Consider the following 22,930-nt stretch of genomic DNA (forward strand, 5'->3'; position numbering starts at 1 on the left):
TGATACATGGCCAGCAAGGGGCTCTATATTCCCTACAAGAGTGACTTGACGTCAGGCCCAAACTCACTCAACTTCATTGGCTCACACTTAGCCATGACCTTTACGATATCAATTTATTATGCATTTAAAGATCTTTGTGTGTAGATGCCGTACACCAAGTTTCTGAGAAATCCATTTAGCAGTGTCTGAGGAGATGCTGTTTAAAAATGTTGGAAGAATTTACACAATTTTCAAAATGGCTGATCTATCAAGTTTGTAGTGCCACCATTTGGCCGGGTTGCACCACGTGTAAGTTTGGTTTCTGTTGGTCTTACCGTTTCAGAGCGACTGCTCTCCAAAATAACACTAACAATTAGAATAGGTTTCCAGCCCTTAAAAGAGGGTTTCAACAGTTCCTAATGCTAAGGAACCACAACAAATTCAAATTAATTATAATTAATTCTTAATACCAAATATTATGGAATTAAAATACAATTTCTGTTTGCTCTGAAATCACTCCATATGTGTTAAGTGATATTGTGTGTATAATGCTGAGTGGTGGGTGGGGTTGGATGGTGTATAATGCTGAGTGGTGGGTGGGGTTGGATGGTGTATAATGCTGAGTGGTGGGTGGGGTTGGATGGTGTATAATGCTGAGTGGTGGGTGGGGTTGGATGGTGTATAATACTGAGTGGTGGGTGGGGTTGGATGGTGTATAATACTGAGTGGTGGGTTGGATGGTGTATAATGCTGAGTGGTGGGTGGGGTTGGATGGTGTATAATGCTGAGTGGTGGGTGGGGTTGGATGGTGTATAATGCTGAGTGGTGGGTGGGGTTGGATGGTGTATAATACTGAGTGGTGGGTTGGATGGTGTATAATGCTGAGTGGTGGGTGGGGTTGGATGGTGTATAATACTGAGTGGTGGGTTGGATGGTGTATAATGCTGAGTGGTGGGTGGGGTTGGATGGTGTATAATACTGAGTGGTGGGTGGGGTTGGATGGTGTATAATACTGAGTGGTGGGTGGGGTTGGATGGTGTATAATACTGAGTGGTGGGTGGGGTTGGATGGTGTATAATGCTGAGTGGTGGGTGGGGTTGGATGGTGTATAATGCTGAGTGGTGGGTGGGGTTGGATGGTGTATAATGCTGAGTGGTGGGTGGGGTTGGATGGTGTATAATGCTGAGTGGTGGGTGGGGTTGGATGGTGTATAATGCTGAGTGGTGGGTGGGGTTGGATGGTGTATAATGCTGAGTGGTGGGTGGGGTTGGATGGTGTATAATACTGAGTGGTGGGTGGGGTTGGATGGTGTATAATGCTGAGTGGTGGGTGGGGTTGGATGGTGTATAATACTGAGTGGTGGGTGGGGTTGGATGGTGTATAATACTGAGTGGTGGGTGGGGTTGGATGGTGTATAATACTGAGTGGCGGGGTTGGATGGTGTATAATGCTGAGTGGTGGGTGGGGTTGGATGGTGTATAATGCTGAGTGGTGGGTGGGGTTGGATGGTGTATAATGCTGAGTGGTGGGTGGGGTTGGATGGTGTATAATGCTGAGTGGTGGGTGGGGTTGGATGGTGTATAATACTGAGTGGTGGGGTTGGATGGTGTATAATGCTGAGTGGTGGGTGGGGTTGGATGGTGTATAATGCTGAGTGGTGGGTGGGGTTGGATGGTGTATAATGCTGAGTGGTGGGTGGGGTTGGATGGTGTATAATGCTGAGTGGTGGGTGGGGTTGGATGGTGTATAATGCTGAGTGGTGGGTGGGGTTGGATGGTGTATAATGCTGAGTGGTGGGTGGGGTTGGATGGTGTATAATGCTGAGTGGTGGGTGGGGTTGGATGGTGTATAATGCTGAGTGGTGGGTGGGGTTGGATGGTGTATAATGCTGAGTGGTGGGTGGGGTTGGATGGTGTATAATGCTGAGTGGTGGGTGGGGTTGGATGGTGTATAATACTGAGTGGTGGGTGGGGTTGGATGGTGTATAATGCTGAGTGGTGGGTGGGGTTGGATGGTGTATAATGCTGAGTGGTGGGTGGGGTTGGATGGTGTATAATGCTGAGTGGTGGGTGGGTTGGATGGTGTATAATGCTGAGTGGTGGGTGGGGTTGGATGGTGTATAATACTGAGTGGTGGGTGGGGTTGGATGGTGTATAATGCTGAGTGGTGGGTGGGGTTGGATGGTGTATAATGCTGAGTGGTGGGTGGGGTTGGATGGTGTATAATGCTGAGTGGTGGGTGGGGTTGGATGGTGTATAATGCTGAGTGGTGGGTGGGGTTGGATGGTGTATAATGCTGAGTGGTGGGTGGGGTTGGATGGTGTATAATGCTGAGTGGTGGGTGGGGTTGGATGGTGTATAATGCTGAGTGGTGGGTGGGTTGGATGGTGTATAATGCTGAGTGGTGGGTGGGGTTGGATGGTGTATAATACTGAGTGGTGGGTGGGGTTGGATGGTGTATAATGCTGAGTGGTGGGTGGGGTTGGATGGTGTATAATGCTGAGTGGTGGGTGGGGTTGGATGGTGTATAATGCTGAGTGGTGGGTGGGGTTGGATGGTGTATAATGCTGAGTGGTGGGTTGGATGGTGTATAATGCTGAGTGGTGGGTGGGGTTGGATGGTCCTGCAGGTGTCCGTGTATTTATAGAGAAGAAGGCCCAGCTCACTCTGCTGGGGACGGAGATGGACTTCGTGGAGTCCAAGCTGTCCAGTGAGTTTGTCTTCAACAACCCCAACATCAAGGGCACCTGTGGCTGTGGAGAGAGTTTCAACATCTGACAGGGCTTCCAGCTGTGGAGAGGTCTTCAACATCTGAGAGGGCTTCAGCATCTGAGAGGGCTTCCTGCTGTGGTGGCCTCCCAACACACACACACACACACACACACACACACACACACACACACACACACACACACCGCCCAACCCTGCCTCCCTCCCGTTCTCACACAGCCCATCTCTTCCCGCCTCTCTCTCTCTCTCCCACAGCCCATCTCTTCCCGCCTCTCTCTCTCCCACAGCCCATCTCATCCTGCCTCTCTCTCCCACAGCCCATCTCATCCCGCCTCCCTCCCTCCCTCTCTCTCCCACAGCCCATCTCTTCCCCGCCTCTCTCTCTCTCCCACAGCCCATCTCTTCCCCGCCACTCTCTCTCTCCCACAGCCCATCTCTTCCCCTCCTCCCTCCCTCTCTCTCCCACAGCCCATCTCATCCCGCCTCCCTCCCTCCCTCTCTCTCCCACAGCCCATCTCATCCCGCCTCCCTCCCTCTCTCTCTCCCACAGCCCATCTCTTCCCCGCCTCTCTCTCTCTCCCACAGCCCATCTCTTCCCTAGCCAGAGGCCTGTGAGGTGAATAAAGAAGTGGAGAGCAGGACAGTAAAGCTGTGGGCCTTGAAGCATGGTGGAGTCCTTAGACCTTGTAGCTAAACACTGAGCAATAGACTTCCCCCTGAAGTCTTGTCTGTCCTTTTCTTCGACTAAAGAGCACATAGATACACCAGGATTCTGACAGGCTATACTGTAACAGTACCCAGAAGACTTGGACAGCGAGGCTGAAAATACAGTAGACAACAAAGGAAATGTTGGTTAGCCAATGGAACGCAGCACAGGAAATGTTGGTTAGCCAATGGAACGCAGCACAGGAAATGTTGGTTAGCCAATGGAACGCAGCACAGGAAATTGTTATCCATCCACATGGATCCACATTCTGATAGAATGATGTGTTTTATAGAACATGTATGATTTGTCTTTCAATCATAGAAGACAGTAGAGTAATGTCTGCTCTATTTGTTACATTTCTGTCTGCAACGCTGAGAACGTTTCACCTTACTGAATACACCCCTGAGGTTGAAGAGATCCCGACCGACTGTTTTTGAAACTTGATTTTGCAGTTTGTAAATTATTTAACTTTTACTTTAGTGTGTGTGTGTGTGTGTGTGTGTGTGTGTGTGTGTAAGAATGTACAAAACCCTGTAAACTGTATAAACGCACAAAACCATATTCCTCACCCACAGAGGGTCCGTTCTGCTCCCTGCCAGAACACGTGTTTGACATGTATGTAACTGGTGCAATACGTCTATGTACAGTTGGTGTGATGTGTCTCGACTAGAATAAATATGAAATATAAAGTGTGTTGTCTTTTTGTCTTCTTTTAACCAGGTCAGTTGACTGACAACACATTCTCATTTACAGCAACAGCCTGGGGGAATAGTTATAGGGGATGAATGAACCATTTGGAAGCTGGGGATGAATGAACCATTTGGAAGCTGGGGATGAATGAACCATTTGGAAGCTGGGGATGATTAGGTGACAGATTGGTAATTTAGTCAGGACACCAGGGTTAACACCCCTACACTTACAATAAACACCATAGAGATTCAAGACACCCGTTTAACGTCCCATCCGAAAGACGGCACCCTACACAGGGCAATGTCCCCAGTCACTGCCATGGGGCACTGGGCTATTCCTGCTCCAATACCTCTTCCAGCCACATCTGGTCTCCCATCCAAGGACCGAACAGGACCAACCCTGCTTAGCTTAAGAAGCAAGCCAGCAGTGGGATGCAGGGTGGTATGCTGCTGGTATTAGGGCTGCTGGAGGGAGAGAGAGATGCAGGGTGGTATGCTGCTGGTATTAGGGCTGCTGGAGGGAGAGAGATGCAGGGTGGTATGCTGCTGGTATTAGGGCTGCTGGAGGGTCGTATGATGCTGGTATTAGGGCTGCTGGAGGGAGAGATGCAGGGTGGTATTAGGGCTGCTGGAGGGAGAGAGATGCAGGGTGGTATGCTGCTGGTATTAGGGCTGCTGGAGGGAGAGAGATGCAGGGTGGTATGCTGCTGGTATTAGGGCTGCTGGAGGAGAGAGTGATGCAGGGTGGTATGCTGCTGGTATTAGGGCTGCTGGAGGGAGAGAGAGATGCAGGGTGGTATGCTGCTGGTATTAGGGCTGCTGGAGGGAGAGAGAGATGCAGGGTGGTATGCTGCTGGTATTAGGGCTGCTGGAGGGAGAGAGTGATGCAGGGTGGTATGCCGCTGGTATTAGGGCTGCTGGAGGGAGAGAGATGCAGGGTGGTATGCTGCTGGTATTAGGGCTGCTGGAGGGAGAGAGAGATGCAGGGTGGTATGCTGCTGGTATTAGGGCTGCTGGAGGGAGAGAGAGATGCAGGGTGGTATGCTGCTGGTATTAGGGCTGCTGGAGGGAGAGATGCAGGGTGGTATTAGGGCTGCTGGAGGGAGAGAGAGATGCAGGGTGGTATGCTGCTGGTATTAGGGCTGCTGGAGGGAGAGAGAGATGCAGGGTGGTATGCTGCTGGTATTAGGGCTGCTGGAGGGAGAGAGAGATGCAGGGTGGTATGCTGCTGGTATTAGGGCTGCTGGACGGAGAGATGCAGGGTGGTATTAGGGCTGCTGGAGGGAGAGAGATGCAGGGTGGTATCCTGCTGGTATTAGGGCTGCTGGAGGGAGAGAGAGATGCTGCTGGTATGAGGAATTCTGGGAGAGAGTAACCTGTAGACATATCTACCACTCCAGTAACCTATAGACATATCTACCCCTCCAGTAACCTATAGACATATCTACCACTCCAGTAACCTGTAGACATATCTACCACTCCAGTAACCTGTAGACATATCTACCACTCCAGTAACCTATAGACATATCTACCCCTCCAGTAACCTATAGACATATCTACCCCTCCAGTAACCTATAGACATATCTACCACTCCAGTAACCTATAGACATATCTACCCCTCCAGTAACCTATAGACATATCTACCACTCCAGTAACCTGTAGACATATCTACCCCTCCAGTAATCTGTAGACATATCTACCACTCCAGTAACCTGTAGACATATCTACCACTACCACTCCAGTAATCTGTAGACATATCTACCCCTCCAGTAACCTGTAGACATATCTACCACTCCAGTAACCTATAGACATATCTACCACTCCAGTAACCTATAGACATATCTACCACTCCAGTAACCTATAGACATATCTACCCCTCCAGTAACCTGTAGACATATCTACACCTCCAGTAACCTGTAGACATATCTACCACTACCACTCCAGTAACCTGTAGACATATCTACACCTCCAGTAACCTGTAGACATATCTACCACTACCACTCCAGTAACCTGTAGACATATCTACCCCTCCAGTAACCTATAGACATATCTACCACTCCAGTAACCTATAGACATATCTACCCCTCCAGTAACCAATAGACATATCTACCACTCCAGTAACCAATAGACATATCTACCCCTCCAGTAACCTGTAGACATATCTACACCTCCAGTAACCTGTAGACATATCTACCACTACCACTCCAGTAACCTGTAGACATATCTACCACTCCAGTAACCTATAGACATATCTACCTCTACAGTAACCTGTAGACATATCTACCCCTCCAGTAACCTGTAGACATATCTACCCCTCCAGTAACCAATAGACATATCTATACCTCTAGTAACCTATAGACATATCTACCGCTACAGTAACCTGTAGACATATCTACCCCTCCAGTAACATATAGACATATCTACCCCTCCAGTAACCTGTAGACATATCTACCGCTACAGTAACCTGTAGACATATCTACCACTCCAGTAACTGACCCTACATATAACTACTGACCATGGAACTGGCCATGTATATACTGTAACTACTGTCACTGTATATAGTATGGTATTAACTGACCCTGTATATAGTGTGGTATTAACTGACCCTGTATATAGTATGGTACTAACTGACCCTGTATATAGTATGGTACTAACTGACCCTGTATATAGTATGGTATTAACTGACCCTGTATATAGTGTGGTATTAACTGACCCTATATATAGTGTGGTATTAACTGACCCTGTATATAGTATGGTACTAACTGACCCTGTATATAGTATGGTACTAACTGACCCTGTATATAGTATGGTATTAACTGACCCTGTATATAGTATGGTATTAACTGACCCTGTATATAGTATGGTACTAACTGACCCTGTATATAGTATGGTATTAACTGACCCTGTATATAGTATGGTATTAACTGACCCTGTATATAGTATGGTACTAACTGACCCTGTATATAGAATGGTATTAACTGACCCTGTATATAGTATGGTACTAACTGACCCTGTATATAGTATGGTAATAACTGACCCTGTATATAGTATGGTATTAACTGACCCTGTATATAGTACGGTTTCTACCCACTCCCCTCTCCCCTCTCTTCTCTCTACCCCCCCTCTCTTCTCTCTACCCCCTCCCCTCTCTTATCTCTCCCCCCTCCCCTCTCTTCTCTCTACCCCCTCCCCCTCTTCTCTCTCCCCCTCCCCCTCTCTTCTCTCTACCCCCCCTCTCTTCTCTCTACCTCCTCCCTCTCTTATCTCTCCCCCTCCCCTCTCTTCTCTCTACCCCCTTCCCCTCCCCCTCTTTCTCTCTCCCCCTCCCCTCTCTTCTCTCTACCCCCTCCCCTCTCTTCTCTCTACCCCCTCCCCTCTCTTCTCTCTACCCCCTTCCCCCTCCCCTCTCTTCTCTCTTCCCCCTCCCCTCTCTTCTCTCTACCCTCTCCCCTCCCTTCTCTCTACCCCCTTCCCCTCCTCTCTCTACCCCTCCCCTCTATTCTCTCTACCCTCTCCCCTCCCCTCTCTTCTCTCTACCCCCTCCCCTCTCTTCTCTCTACCCCCTTCCCCTCCCCTCTCTTCTCTCTGCCCCCTCCCCTCTCTTCTCTCTTCCCTCTCTTCTCTCTACCCCCTCCCTCTCTTCTCTCTACCTCCTTCCCCTCCCCTCTCTTCTCTCTACCCCCTCCCCTCTCTTCTCTCTATCCCCTTCCCCTCCCCTCTCTTCTCTCTGCCCCCTCCCTCTCTTCTCTCTACCCTCTCCCCTCGCTTCTCTCTACCCCTTCCCCTCCCCTCTCTCTACCCCTCCCCTCTCTTCTCTCTACCCTCTCCCCTCCCCTCTCTTCTCTCTGCCACCCCTCTCTTCTCTCTACCTCTGAAGTCAGTGCTGTCTCTGTCCATTGCTGTGGCTTTGACAGAGTGCTTTGAACTGAGAGCTGATATTCTACAGATTGACCAGGGTGAAGGAGGACACTGGAGCGAACATTGACCGTCTCCTGTGTGAGATCTGAACTGGCCGTCGAGTGTCCTCAACATCTTGGTAGGAGTGAGGTAAAAGAGGAATACTCCGAACAGGTGACTCGACCTCTAGCTTTAATAAATTATTCTAACCACATCAAACAGAAATTAGATTATTTTCACCTTTATTTACCAGGTTTAGATCAAGTCTCCGTTTGATTGGAGCATGAATTTGAAAAAGATATTATAGAACAAATATTTTAACATCCTTTTTCCACTGTTGCTTATTTTAGATTAGGGCAGCGGACGAGCTGCAGTACTTGTGCATAATGACGGACAGCCCTGTGGAGACCGGTCCCAGCAGCCTCCGTCCCCTGGCCGTGACGGACCTCTCAGGCTTACTGTGTAACCAGTCAGCCTCTCTGGAGGACCAGGATGTCCAGGGACCCCCAATGCTGGTGGATGCCTGGCTGGTGCCCACCATGTTCAGCCTCATCATGCTGGTCGGCCTGGTGGGGAACTCTCTGGTCATCCACGTTATCACCAGGCATCAGCAGATGAGGACCGTCACCAACTTCTATATAGGTACAGTTCTGTATGTCAACTCTGTTATGTCAACTCTGTTATGTCAACTCTGTTACGTCAACTCTGTTATGTCAACTATGTTATGTCAACTCTGTTATATCAACTCTGTTACATCAACTCTGTTACGTCAACTCTGTTATGTCAACTCTGTTACGTCAACTGTGTTATGTCAACTCTGTTATATCAACTCTGTTATATCAACTCTTATGTCAACTCTGTTACGTCAACTCTGTTATGTCAACTCTGTTACGTCAACTCTGTTATGTGAACTCTGTTATGTCAACTCTGTTATGTCAACTCTGTTACGTCAACTCTGTTATGTCAACTCGGTTATATCAACTCTGTTATGTCAACTCTGTTATATCAACTCTGTTACGTCAACTCTGTTATGTCAACTCTGTTATAACTACTCTGTTACGTCAACTCGGTTATATCAACTCTGTTACGTCAACTCTGTTATGTCAACTCTGTTATATCAACTCTGTTATATCAACTCTGTTACGTCAACTCTGTTATATCAACTCTGTTACGTCAACTCTGTTACGTCAACTCTCTTATGTCAACTCTTTTACATCAACTCTGTTACGTCAACTCTGTTACGTCAACTCTGTTATGTCAACTCTGTTATATCAACTCCGTTATGTCAACTCTGTTATATCAACTCTGTTACATCAACTCTGTTACGTCAACTCTCTTATGTCAACTCTGTTACGTCAACTCTGTTACGTCAACTCTGTGACCATTCTGTTATATCAACCTCTACTACGTGCCTGTTCCTGGCTACCCTCTAACCTCTCTGTCCTGTGTCCCTGGCTACCCTCTAACCTCTCTGTCCTGTGTTCCTGGCTACCCTCTAACCTCTCTGTCCTGTGTTCCTGGCTACCCTCTAACCTCTCTGTCCTGTTTTCCTAGCTACCCTCTAACCTCTCTGTCTTGTATTGCTGCAGTGAACCTGGCCACCCTCTACCCTCTAACCTCTCTGTCCTGTGTTCCTGGCTACCCTCTAACCTCTAACCTCTCTGTCCTGTGTTCCTGGCTACCCTCTAACCTCTCTGTCCTGTGTTCCTGGCTACCCTCTAACCTCTCTGTCCTGTGTTCCTGGCTAACCTCTAACCTCTCTGTCCTGTGTTCCTGGCTACCCTCTAACCTCTCTGTCCTGTGGTCCTGGCAACCCTCTAACCTCTCTGTCCTGTGTTCCTGGCTACGCTCTAACCTCTCTGTCTTGTGTTGCTGCAGTGAACCTGGCCACCCTCTAACCTCTAACCTCTCTGTCCTGTGTTCCTGGCTACCCTCTAACCTCTCTGTCCTGTGTTCCTGGCTACCCTCTAACCTCTCTGTCCTGTGTTCCTGGCTAACCTCTAACCTCTCTGTCTTGTGTTGCTGCAGTGAACCTGGCCACCCTCTAACCTCTAACCTCTCTGTCCTGTGTTCCTGGCTAACCTCTAACCTCTCTGTCCTGTGTTGCTGCAGTGAACCTGGCCACCACAGACATAATGTTCCTGGTGTGTTGTGTTCCCTTCACCGCTACCCTGTACCCTCTGCCAAGCTGGGTGTTCGGAGATCTCATGTGTCGTCTGGTCAGCTACCTACAACAGGTGGGTCACCCACACCACAGACTGTCAGCTACCTACAACAGGTGGGTCACACACACCACAGACTGTCAGCTACCTACAACAGGTGGGTCACACACACCACAGACTGTCAGCTACCTACAACAGGTGGGTCACCCACACCACAGACTGTCAGCTACCTACAACAGGTGGGTCACACACACCACAGACTGTCAGCTACCTACAACAGGTGGGTCACACACAAACCACAGACTGTCAGCTACCTACAACAGGTGGGTCACACACACACACCACAGACTGTCAGCTACCTACAACAGGTGGGTCACACACAAACCACAGACTGTCAGCTACCTACAACAGGTGGGTCACACACAAACCACAGACTGTCAGCTACCTACAACAGGTGGGTCACACACAAACCACAGACTGTCAGCTACCTACAACAGGTGGGTCACACACACAAACCACAGACTGTCAGCTACCTACAACAGGTGGGTCACACACACAAACCACAGACTGTCAGCTACCTACAACAGGTGGGTCACACACACAAACCACAGACTGTCAGCTACCTACAACAGGTGGGTCACACACAAACCACAGACTGTCAGCTACCTACAACAGGTGGGTCACACACACCAACCACAGACTGACAGCTACCTACAACAGGTGGGTCACACACACAAACCACAGACTGTCAGCTACCTACAACAGGTGGGTCACACACACAAACCACAGACTGTCAGCTACCTACAACAGGTGGGTCACACAAACCACAGACTGTCAGCTACCTACAACAGGTGGGTCACACAGAAACCACAGACTGTCAGCTACCTACAACAGGTGGGTCACACACACAAACCACAGACTGTCAGCTACCTACAACAGGTGGGTCACACACACAAACCACAGACTGTCAGCTACCTACAACAGGTGGGTCACACACACAAACCACAGACTGTCAGCTACCTACAACAGGTGGGTCACACACAGAAACCACAGACTGTCAGCTACCTACAACAGCTGGGTCACACACAAACCACAGACTGTCAGCTACCTACAACAGGTGGGTCACACACACCACAGACTGTCAGCTACCTACAACAGGTGGGTCACACACACCACAGACTGTCAGCTACCTACAACAGGTGGGTCACACACACCACAGACTGTCAGCTACCTACAACAGGTGGGTCACACACACCACAGACTGTCAGCTACCTACAACAGGTGGGTCACACACACCACAGACTGTCAGCTACCTACAACAGGTGGGTCACCCACACCACAGACTGTCAGCTACCTACAACAGGTGGGTCACACACACCACAGACTGTCAGCTACCTACAACAGGTGGGTCACACACAAACCACAGACTGTCAGCTACCTACAACAGGTGGGTCACACACACACACCACAGACTGTCAGCTACCTACAACAGGTGGGTCACACACAAACCACAGACTGTCAGCTACCTACAACAGGTGGGTCACACACAAACCACAGACTGTCAGCTACCTACAACAGGTGGGTCACACACAAACCACAGACTGTCAGCTACCTACAACAGGTGGGTCACACACACAAACCACAGACTGTCAGCTACCTACAACAGGTGGGTCACACACACAAACCACAGACTGTCAGCTACCTACAACAGGTGGGTCACACACACAAACCACAGACTGTCAGCTACCTACAACAGGTGGGTCACACACAAACCACAGACTGTCAGCTACCTACAACAGGTGGGTCACACACACCAACCACAGACTGTCAGCTACCTACAACAGGTGGGTCACACACACAAACCACAGACTGTCAGCTACCTACAACAGGTGGGTCACACACACAAACCACAGACTGTCAGCTACCTACAACAGGTGGGTCACACACAAACCACAGACTGTCAGCTACCTACAACAGGTGGGTCACACACAAACCACAGACTGCCAGCTACCTACAACAGGTGGGTCACACACAAACCACAGACTGTCAGCTACCTACAACAGGTGGGTCACACACACAAACCACAGACTGTCAGCTACCTACAACAGGTGGGTCACACACACCACAGACTGTCAGCTACCTACAACAGGTGGGTCACACACACAAACCACAGACTGTCAGCTACCTACAACAGGTGGGTCACACACAAACCACAGACTGTCAGCTACCTACAACAGGTGGGTCACACACACAAACCACAGACTGTCAGCTACCTACAACAGGTGGGTCACACACACAAACCACAGACTGTCAGCTACCTACAACAGGTGGGTCACACACACAAACCACAGACTGTCAGCTACCTACAACAGGTGGGTCACACACACAAACCTCAGACTGTCAGCTACCTACAACAGGTGGGTCACACACACAAACCACAGACTGTCAGCTACCTACAACAGGTGGGTCACACACAAAAACCTCAGACTGTCAGCTACCTACAACAGGTGGGTCACACACAAACCACAGACTGTCAGCTACCTACAACAGGTGGGTCACACACACAAACCACAGACTGTCAGCTACCTACAACAGGTGGGTCACACACACACCACAGACTGGCAGCTACCTACAACAGGTGGGTCACACACACACCACAGACTGTCAGCTACCTACAACAGGTGGGTCACACACACAAACCACAGACTGTCAGCTACCTACAACAGGTGGGTCACACACAGAAACCACAGACTGTCAGCTACCTACAACAGGTGGGTCACACACAAACCACAGACTGTCAGCTACCTACAACAGGTGGGTCACACACAAACCACAGACTGCCAGCTACCTACAACAGGTGGGTCACACACAAACCACAGACTGTCAGCTACCTACAACAGGTGGGTCACACACACCACAGACTGTCAGCTACCTACAACAGGTGGGTCACACACACCACAGACTGTCAGCTACCTACAACAGGTGGGTCACACACACAAACCACAGACTGTCAGCTACCTACAACAGGTGGGTCACCCACAAACCACAGACTGTCAGCTACCTACAACAGGTGGGTCACACACACAAACCACAGACTGTCAGCTACCTACAACAGGTGGGTCACACACACACCACAGACTGGCAGCTACCTACAACAGGTGGGTCACACACACACCACAGACTGTCAGCTACCTACAACAGGTGGGTCACACACACAAACCACAGACTGTCAGCTACCTACAACAGGTGGGTCACACACAGAAACCACAGACTGTCAGCTACCTACAACAGGTGGGTCACACACAAACCACAGACTGTCAGCTACCTACAACAGGTGGGTCACACACAAACCACAGACTGCCAGCTACCTACAACAGGTGGGTCACACACAAACCACAGACTGTCAGCTACCTACAACAGGTGGGTCACACACACCACAGACTGTCAGCTACCTACAACAGGTGGGTCACACACACCACAGACTGTCAGCTACCTACAACAGGTGGGTCACACACACAAACCACAGACTGTCAGCTACCTACAACAGGTGGGTCACCCACAAACCACAGACTGTCAGCTACCTACAACAGGTGGGTCACACACACAAACCACAGACTGTCAGCTACCTACAACAGGTGGGTCACACACACACCACAGACTGTCAGCTACCTACAACAGGTGGGTCACACACACCACAGACTGTCAGCTACCTACAACAGGTGGGTCACACACACACCACAGACTGTCAGCTACCTACAACAGGTGGGTCACACACACACCACAGACTGTCAGCTACCTACAACAGGTGGGTCACACACAAACCACAGACTGTCAGCTACCTACAACAGGTGGGTCACACACACACCACAGACTGTCAGCTACCTACAACAGGTGGGTCACACACAAACCACAGACTGTCAGCTACCTACAACAGGTGGGTCACACACACACCACAGACTGTCAGCTACCTACAACAGGTGGGTCACACACAAACCACAGACTGTCAGCTACCTACAACAGGTGGGTCACACACAAACCACAGACTGTCAGCTACCTACAACAGGTGGGTCACACACACACCACAGACTGTCAGCTACCTACAACAGGTGGGTCACACACAAACCACAGACTGTCAGCTACCTACAACAGGTGGGTCACACACACAAACCAAAGACTGTCAGCTACCTACAACAGGTGGGTCACACACAAACCACAGACTGTCAGCTACCTACAACAGGTGGGTCACACACAAACCACAGACTGTCAGCTACCTACAACAGGTGGGTCACACACACAAACCACAGACTGTCAGCTACCTACAACAGGTGGGTCACACACAAACCACAGACTGTCAGCTACCTACAACAGGTGGGTCACACACACAAACCACAGACTGTCAGCTACCTACAACAGGTGGGTCACACACAAACCACTGACTGTCAGCTACCTACAACAGGTGGGTCACACACACAAACCACAGACTGTCAGCTACCTACAACAGGTGGGTCACACACAAACCACAGACTGTCAGCTACCTACAACAGGTGGGTCACACACAAACCACTGACTGTCAGCTACCTACAACAGGTGGGTCACACACAAACCACAGACTGTCAGCTACCTACAACAGGTGGGTCACACACAAACCACAGACTGTCAGCTACCTACAACAGGTGGGTCACACACACAAACCACAGACTGTCAGCTACCTACAACAGGTGGGTCACACACAAACCACAGACTGTCAGCTACCTACAACAGGTGGGTCACACACACAAACCACAGACTGTCAGCTACCTACAACAGGTGGGTCACACACAAACCACAGACTGTCAGCTACCTACAACAGGTGGGTCACACACAAACCACAGACTGTCAGCTACCTACAACAGGTGGGTCACACACAAACCACTGACTGTCAGCTACCTACAACAGGTGGGTCACACACACAAACCACAGACTGTCAGCTACCTACAACAGGTGGGTCACACACAAACCACAGACTGTCAGCTACCTACAACAGGTGGGTCACACACAAACCACAGACTGTCAGCTACCTACAACAGGTGGGTCACACACACACCACAGACTGTCAGCTACCTACAACAGGTGGGTCACCCACAAACCACAGACTGTCAGCTACCTACAACAGGTGGGTCACACACACAAACCACAGACTGTCAGCTACCTACAACAGGTGGGTCACACACACACCACAGACTGTCAGCTACCTACAACAGGTGGGTCACACACACCACAGACTGTCAGCTACCTACAACAGGTGGGTCACACACACACCACAGACTGTCAGCTACCTACAACAGGTGGGTCACACACACACCACAGACTGTCAGCTATCTACAACAGGTGGGTCACACACAAACCACAGACTGTCAGCTACCTACAACAGGTGGGTCACACACACACCACAGACTGTCAGCTACCTACAACAGGTGGGTCACACACAAACCACAGACTGTCAGCTACCTACAACAGGTGGGTCACACACACACCACAGACTGTCAGCTACCTACAACAGGTGGGTCACACACAAACCACAGACTGTCAGCTACCTACAACAGGTGGGTCACACACACAAACCAAAGACTGTCAGCTACCTACAACAGGTGGGTCACACACAAACCACAGACTGTCAGCTACCTACAACAGGTGGGTCACACACAAACCACAGACTGTCAGCTACCTACAACAGGTGGGTCACACACACAAACCACAGACTGTCAGCTACCTACAACAGGTGGGTCACACACAAACCACAGACTGTCAGCTACCTACAACAGGTGGGTCACACACACAAACCACAGACTGTCAGCTACCTACAACAGGTGGGTCACAAACAAACCACTGACTGTCAGCTACCTACAACAGGTGGGTCACACACACAAACCACAGACTGTCAGCTATCTACAACAGGTGGGTCACACACAAACCACAGACTGTCAGCTACCTACAACAGGTGGGTCACACACACACCACAGACTGTCAGCTACCTACAACAGGTGGGTCACACACAAACCACAGACTGTCAGCTACCTACAACAGGTGGGTCACACACACACCACAGACTGTCAGCTACCTACAACAGGTGGGTCACACACAAACCACAGACTGTCAGCTACCTACAACAGGTGGGTCACACACACAAACCAAAGACTGTCAGCTACCTACAACAGGTGGGTCACACACAAACCACAGACTGTCAGCTACCTACAACAGGTGGGTCACACACAAACCACAGACTGTCAGCTACCTACAACAGGTGGGTCACACACACAAACCACAGACTGTCAGCTACCTACAACAGGTGGGTCACACACAAACCACAGACTGTCAGCTACCTACAACAGGTGGGTCACACACACAAACCACAGACTGTCAGCTACCTACAACAGGTGGGTCACACACAAACCACTGACTGTCAGCTACCTACAACAGGTGGGTCACACACACAAACCACAGACTGTCAGCTACCTACAACAGGTGGGTCACACACAAACCACAGACTGTCAGCTACCTACAACAGGTGGGTCACACACAAACCACTGACTGTCAGCTACCTACAACAGGTGGGTCACACACACAAACCACAGACTGTCAGCTATCTACAACAGGTGGGTCACACACACAAACCACAGACTGTCAGCTACCTACAACAGGTGGGTCACACACAAACCACAGACTGTCAGCTACCTACAACAGGTGGGTCACACACAAACCACAGACTGTCAGCTACCTACAACAGGTGGGTCACACACAAACCACAGACTGTCAGCTACCTACAACAGGTGGGTCACACACACAAACCACAGACTGTCAGCTACCTACAACAGGTGGGTCACACACAAACCACTGACTGTCAGCTACCTACAACAGGTGGGTCACACACACAAACCACAGACTGTCAGCTACCTACAACAGGTGGGTCACACACAAACCACAGACTGTCAGCTACCTACAACAGGTGGGTCACACACAAACCACAGACTGTCAGCTACCTACAACAGGTGGGTCACACACACAAACCACAGACTGACAGCTACCTACAACAGGTGGGTCACACACACAAACCACAGACTGCCAGCTACCTACAACAGGTGGGTCACACACACAAACCACAGACTGCCAGCTACCTACAACAGGTGGGTCACACACACAAACCACAGACTGTCAGCTACCTACAACAGGTGGGTCACACACACAAACCACAGACTGTCAGCTACCTACAACAGGTGGGTCACACACACAAACCACAGACTGCCAGCTACCTACAACAGGTGGGTCACACACAAACCACAGACTGTCAGCTACCTACAACAGGTGGGTCACACACAAACCACAGATTGTCAGCTACCTACAACAGGTGAGTCACACACAAACCACAGACTGTCAGCTACCTACAACAGGTGGGTCACACACACAAACCACAGACTGCCAGCTACCTACAACAGGTGGGTCACACACAAACCACAGACTGTCAGCTACCTACAACAGGTGGGTCACACACAAACCACAGACTGTCAGCTACCTACAACAGGTGGGTCACACACACAAACCACAGACTGTCAGCTACCTACAACAGGTGGGTCACACACACAAACCACAGACTGCCAGCTACCTACAACAGGTGGGTCACACACACAAACCACAGACTGCCAGCTACCTACAACAGGTGGGTCACACACACAAACCACAGACTGCCAGCTACCTACAACAGGTGGGTCACACACAAACCACAGACTGTCAGCTACCTACAACAGGTGGGTCACACACAAACCACAGACTGTCAGCTACCTACAACAGGTGGGTCACACACACAAACCACAGACTGTCAGCTACCTACAACAGGTGGGTCACACACAAACCACAGACTGTCAGCTACCTACAACAGGTGGGTCACACACACAAACCACAGACTGTCAGCTACCTACAACAGGTGGGTCACACACAAACCACTGACTGTCAGCTACCTACAACAGGTGGGTCACACACACAAACCACAGACTGTCAGCTACCTACAACAGGAGGGTCACACACAAACCACTGACTGTCAGCTACCTACAACAGCTGGGTCACACACACAAACCACAGACTGTCAGCTACCTACAACAGGTGGGTCACACACACAAACCACAGACTGTCAGCTACCTACAACAGGTGGGTCACACACACACCACAGACTGTCAGCTACCTACAACAGGTGGGTCACACACAAACCACAGACTGTCAGCTACCTACAACAGGTGGGTCACACACACACCACAGACTGTCAGCTACCTACAACAGGTGGGTCACACACACACCACAGACTGTCAGCTACCTACAACAGGTGGGTCACACACAAACCACAGACTGTCAGCTACCTACAACAGGTGGGTCACACACAAACCACAGACTGTCGGCTACCTGCAACAGGTGGGTCACCCACACACCACAGACTGTCAGCTACCTACAACAGGTGGGTCACACACAAACCACAGACTGTCAGCTACCTACAACAGGTGGGTCACACACACAAACCACAGACTGTCAGCTACCTACAACAGGTGGGTCACACACACACCACAGACTGTCAGCTACCTACAACAGGTGGGTCACACACAAACCACAGACTGTCAGCTACCTACAACAGGTGGGTCACACACACAAACCACAGACTGTCAGCTACCTACAACAGGTGGGTCACACACACACCACAGACTGTCAGCTACCTACAACAGGTGGGTCACACACAAACCACTGACTGTCAGCTACCTACAACAGGTGGGTCACACACAAACCACAGACTGTCAGCTACCTACAACAGGTGGGTCACACACACAAACCACAGACTGTCAGCTACCTACAACAGGTGGGTCACACACAAACCACTGACTGTCAGCTACCTACAACAGGTGGGTCACACACACAAACCACAGACTGTCAGCTACCTACAACAGGTGGGTCACACACAAACCACAGACTGTCAGCTACCTACAACAGGTGGGTCACACACAAACCACAGACTGTCAGCTACCTACAACAGGTGGGTCACACACACAAACCACAGACTGACAGCTACCTACAACAGGTGGGTCACACACACAAACCACAGACTGCCAGCTACCTACAACAGGTGGGTCACACACACAAACCACAGACTGCCAGCTACCTACAACAGGTGGGTCACACACACAAACCACAGACTGTCAGCTACCTACAACAGGTGGGTCACACACACAAACCACAGACTGTCAGCTACCTACAACAGGTGGGTCACACACACAAACCACAGACTGCCAGCTACCTACAACAGGTGGGTCACACACAAACCACAGACTGTCAGCTACCTACAACAGGTGGGTCACACACAAACCACAGATTGTCAGCTACCTACAACAGGTGAGTCACACACAAACCACAGACTGTCAGCTACCTACAACAGGTGGGTCACACACACAAACCACAGACTGCCAGCTACCTACAACAGGTGGGTCACACACAAACCACAGACTGTCAGCTACCTACAACATGTGGGTCACACACAAACCACAGACTGTCAGCTACCTACAACAGGTGGGTCACACACAAACCACAGACTGTCAGCTACCTACAACAGGTGGGTCACACACAAACCACAGACTGTCAGCTACCTACAACAGGTGGGTCACACACAAACCACAGACTGTCAGCTACCTACAACAGGTGGGTCACACACACAAACCACAGACTGTCAGCTACCTACAACAGGTGGGTCACACACACAAACCACAGACTGCCAGCTACCTACAACAGGTGGGTCACACACACAAACCACAGACTGCCAGCTACCTACAACAGGTGGGTCACACACACAAACCACAGACTGCCAGCTACCTACAACAGGTGGGTCACACACAAACCACAGACTGTCAGCTACCTACAACAGGTGGGTCACACACAAACCACAGACTGTCAGCTACCTACAACAGGTGGGTCACACACACAAACCACAGACTGTCAGCTACCTACAACAGGTGGGTCACACACAAACCACAGACTGTCAGCTACCTACAACAGGTGGGTCACACACACAAACCACAGACTGTCAGCTACCTACAACAGGTGGGTCACACACAAACCACTGACTGTCAGCTACCTACAACAGGTGGGTCACACACACAAACCACAGACTGTCAGCTACCTACAACAGGAGGGTCACACACAAACCACTGACTGTCAGCTACCTACAACAGCTGGGTCACACACACAAACCACAGACTGTCAGCTACCTACAACAGGTGGGTCACACACACAAACCACAGACTGTCAGCTACCTACAACAGGTGGGTCACACACACACCACAGACTGTCAGCTACCTACAACAGGTGGGTCACACACAAACCACAGACTGTCAGCTACCTACAACAGGTGGGTCACACACACACCACAGACTGTCAGCTACCTACAACAGGTGGGTCACACACACACCACAGACTGTCAGCTACCTACAACAGGTGGGTCACACACAAACCACAGACTGTCAGCTACCTACAACAGGTGGGTCACACACAAACCACAGACTGTCGGCTACCTGCAACAGGTGGGTCACCCACACACCACAGACTGTCAGCTACCTACAACAGGTGGGTCACACACAAACCACAGACTGTCAGCTACCTACAACAGGTGGGTCACACACACAAACCACAGACTGTCAGCTACCTACAACAGGTGGGTCACACACACACCACAGACTGTCAGCTACCTACAACAGGTGGGTCACACACAAACCACAGACTGTCAGCTACCTACAACAGGTGGGTCACACACACAAACCACAGACTGTCAGCTACCTACAACAGGTGGGTCACACACACATCACAGACTGTCAGCTACCTACAACAGGTGGGTCACACACAAACCACTGACTGTCAGCTACCTACAACAGGTGGGTCACACACACAAACCACAGACTGTCAGCTACCTACAACAGGTGGGTCACACACAAACCACAGACTGTCAGCTACCTACAACAGGTGGGTCACACACAAACCACAGACTGTCAGCTACCTACAACAGGTGGGTCACACACACAAACCACAGACTGTCAGCTACCTACAACAGGTGGGTCACACACAAACCACAGACTGTCAGCTACCTACAACAGGTGGGTCACACACAAACCACAGACTGTCAGCTACCTACAACAGGTGGGTCACACACACAAACCACAGACTGTCAGCTACCTACAACAGGTGGGTCACACACAAACCACAGACTGTCAGCTACCTACAACAGGTGGGTCACACACACAAACCACAGACTGTCAGCTACCTACAACAGGTGGGTCACACACAAACCACAGACTGTCAGCTACCTACAACAGGTGGGTCACACACAAACCACAGACTGTCAGCTACCTACAACAGGTGGGTCACACACAAACCACTGACTGTCAGCTACCTACAACAGGTGGGTCACACACACAAACCACAGACTGTCAGCTACCTACAACAGGTGGGTCACACACAAACCACAGACTGTCAGCTACCTACAACAGGTGGGTCACACACAAACCACAGACTGTCAGCTACCTACAACAGGTGGGTCACACACACAAACCACAGACTGACAGCTACCTACAACAGGTGGGTCACACACACAAACCACAGACTGCCAGCTACCTACAACAGGTGGGTCACACACAAACCACAGACTGTCAGCTACCTACAACAGGTGGGTCACACACAAACCACAGACTGTCAGCTACCTACAACAGGTGGGTCACACACACACCACAGACTGTCAGCTACCTACAACAGGTGGGTCACACACACAAACCACAGACTGTCAGCTACCTACAACAGGTGGGTCACACACACAAACCACAGACTGTGCTTTTAACTAAATTATTGTAAAAATTCAATATTGATTATTGTGTTCCAGGTGACCTGTATAACTGTGTTCCAGGTGACCTGTATAACTCTGTGTTCCAGGTGACTTGTATAACTGTGTGTTCCAGGTGACTTGTATAACTGTGTGTTCTAGGTGCCCTGTATAACTGTGTTCCAGGTGACCTGTATAACTGTGTTCCAGGTGACCTGTATAACTGTGTGTTCCAGGTGCCCTGTATAACTTTGTTCCAGGTGCCCTGTATAACTGTGTTCCAGGTGCCCTGTATAACTGTGTTCCAGGTGACCTGTATAACTCTGTGTTCCAGGTGACCTGTATAACTGTGTTCCCGGTGACCTGTATAACAGTGTGTTCCAGGTGCCCTGTATAACTTTGTTCCAGGTGCCCTGTATAACTGTGTTCCAGGTGACCTGTATAACTCTGTGTTCCAGGTGACCTGTATAACTGTGTTCCAGGTGACCTGTATAACTGTGTGTTCCAGGTGCCCTGTATAACTGTGTTCCAGGTGCCCTGTATAACTGTGTTCCAGTTGACCTGTATAACTCTGTTCCAGGTGACCTGTATAACTCTGTGTTCCAGGTGACCTGTATAACTCTGTTCCAGGTGACCTGTATAACTGTGTGTTCCAGGTGCCCTGTATAACTGTGTTCCAGGTGCCCTGTATAACTGTGTTCCAGTTGACCTGTATAACTGTGTGTTCCAGGTGACAGCCCAGGTCGACCTGTTTATCTGTGTGTTCCAGGTGACAGCCCAGGTTGACCTGTTTATCTGTGTGTTCCAGGTAACAGCCCAGGTCGACCTGTTTATCTGTGTGTTCCAGGTGACAGCCCAGGTTGACCTGTTTATCTGTGTGTTCCAGGTGACAGCCCAGGTCG

The 22,930-nt window shown here is 50.2% G+C and overlaps 1 protein-coding gene across 1 annotated transcript in view; it reads left to right on the top strand.

Annotated features, from left to right (window-relative positions):
* Positions 1-8,267: 8,267 nt before the first annotated feature.
* The window catches only part of LOC135506747 (G-protein coupled receptor 54-like), a 36,372-nt gene continuing 21,709 nt past the window's right edge, over positions 8,268-22,930 (top strand). Inside the window, exons 1-2 of the mRNA XM_064926135.1 lie at positions 8,268-8,642; positions 10,113-10,237. Of these exons, the coding sequence (XP_064782207.1) occupies positions 8,387-8,642; positions 10,113-10,237 (381 nt within the window). The 5' untranslated portion in view covers positions 8,268-8,386. The remainder of the gene's footprint in view (positions 8,643-10,112; positions 10,238-22,930) is intronic.

The sequence above is a fragment of the Oncorhynchus masou genome, chromosome 1 (assembly GCF_036934945.1).
Source record: "Oncorhynchus masou masou isolate Uvic2021 chromosome 1, UVic_Omas_1.1, whole genome shotgun sequence".
Classification (NCBI taxonomy): Eukaryota; Metazoa; Chordata; class Actinopteri; order Salmoniformes; family Salmonidae; genus Oncorhynchus; species Oncorhynchus masou.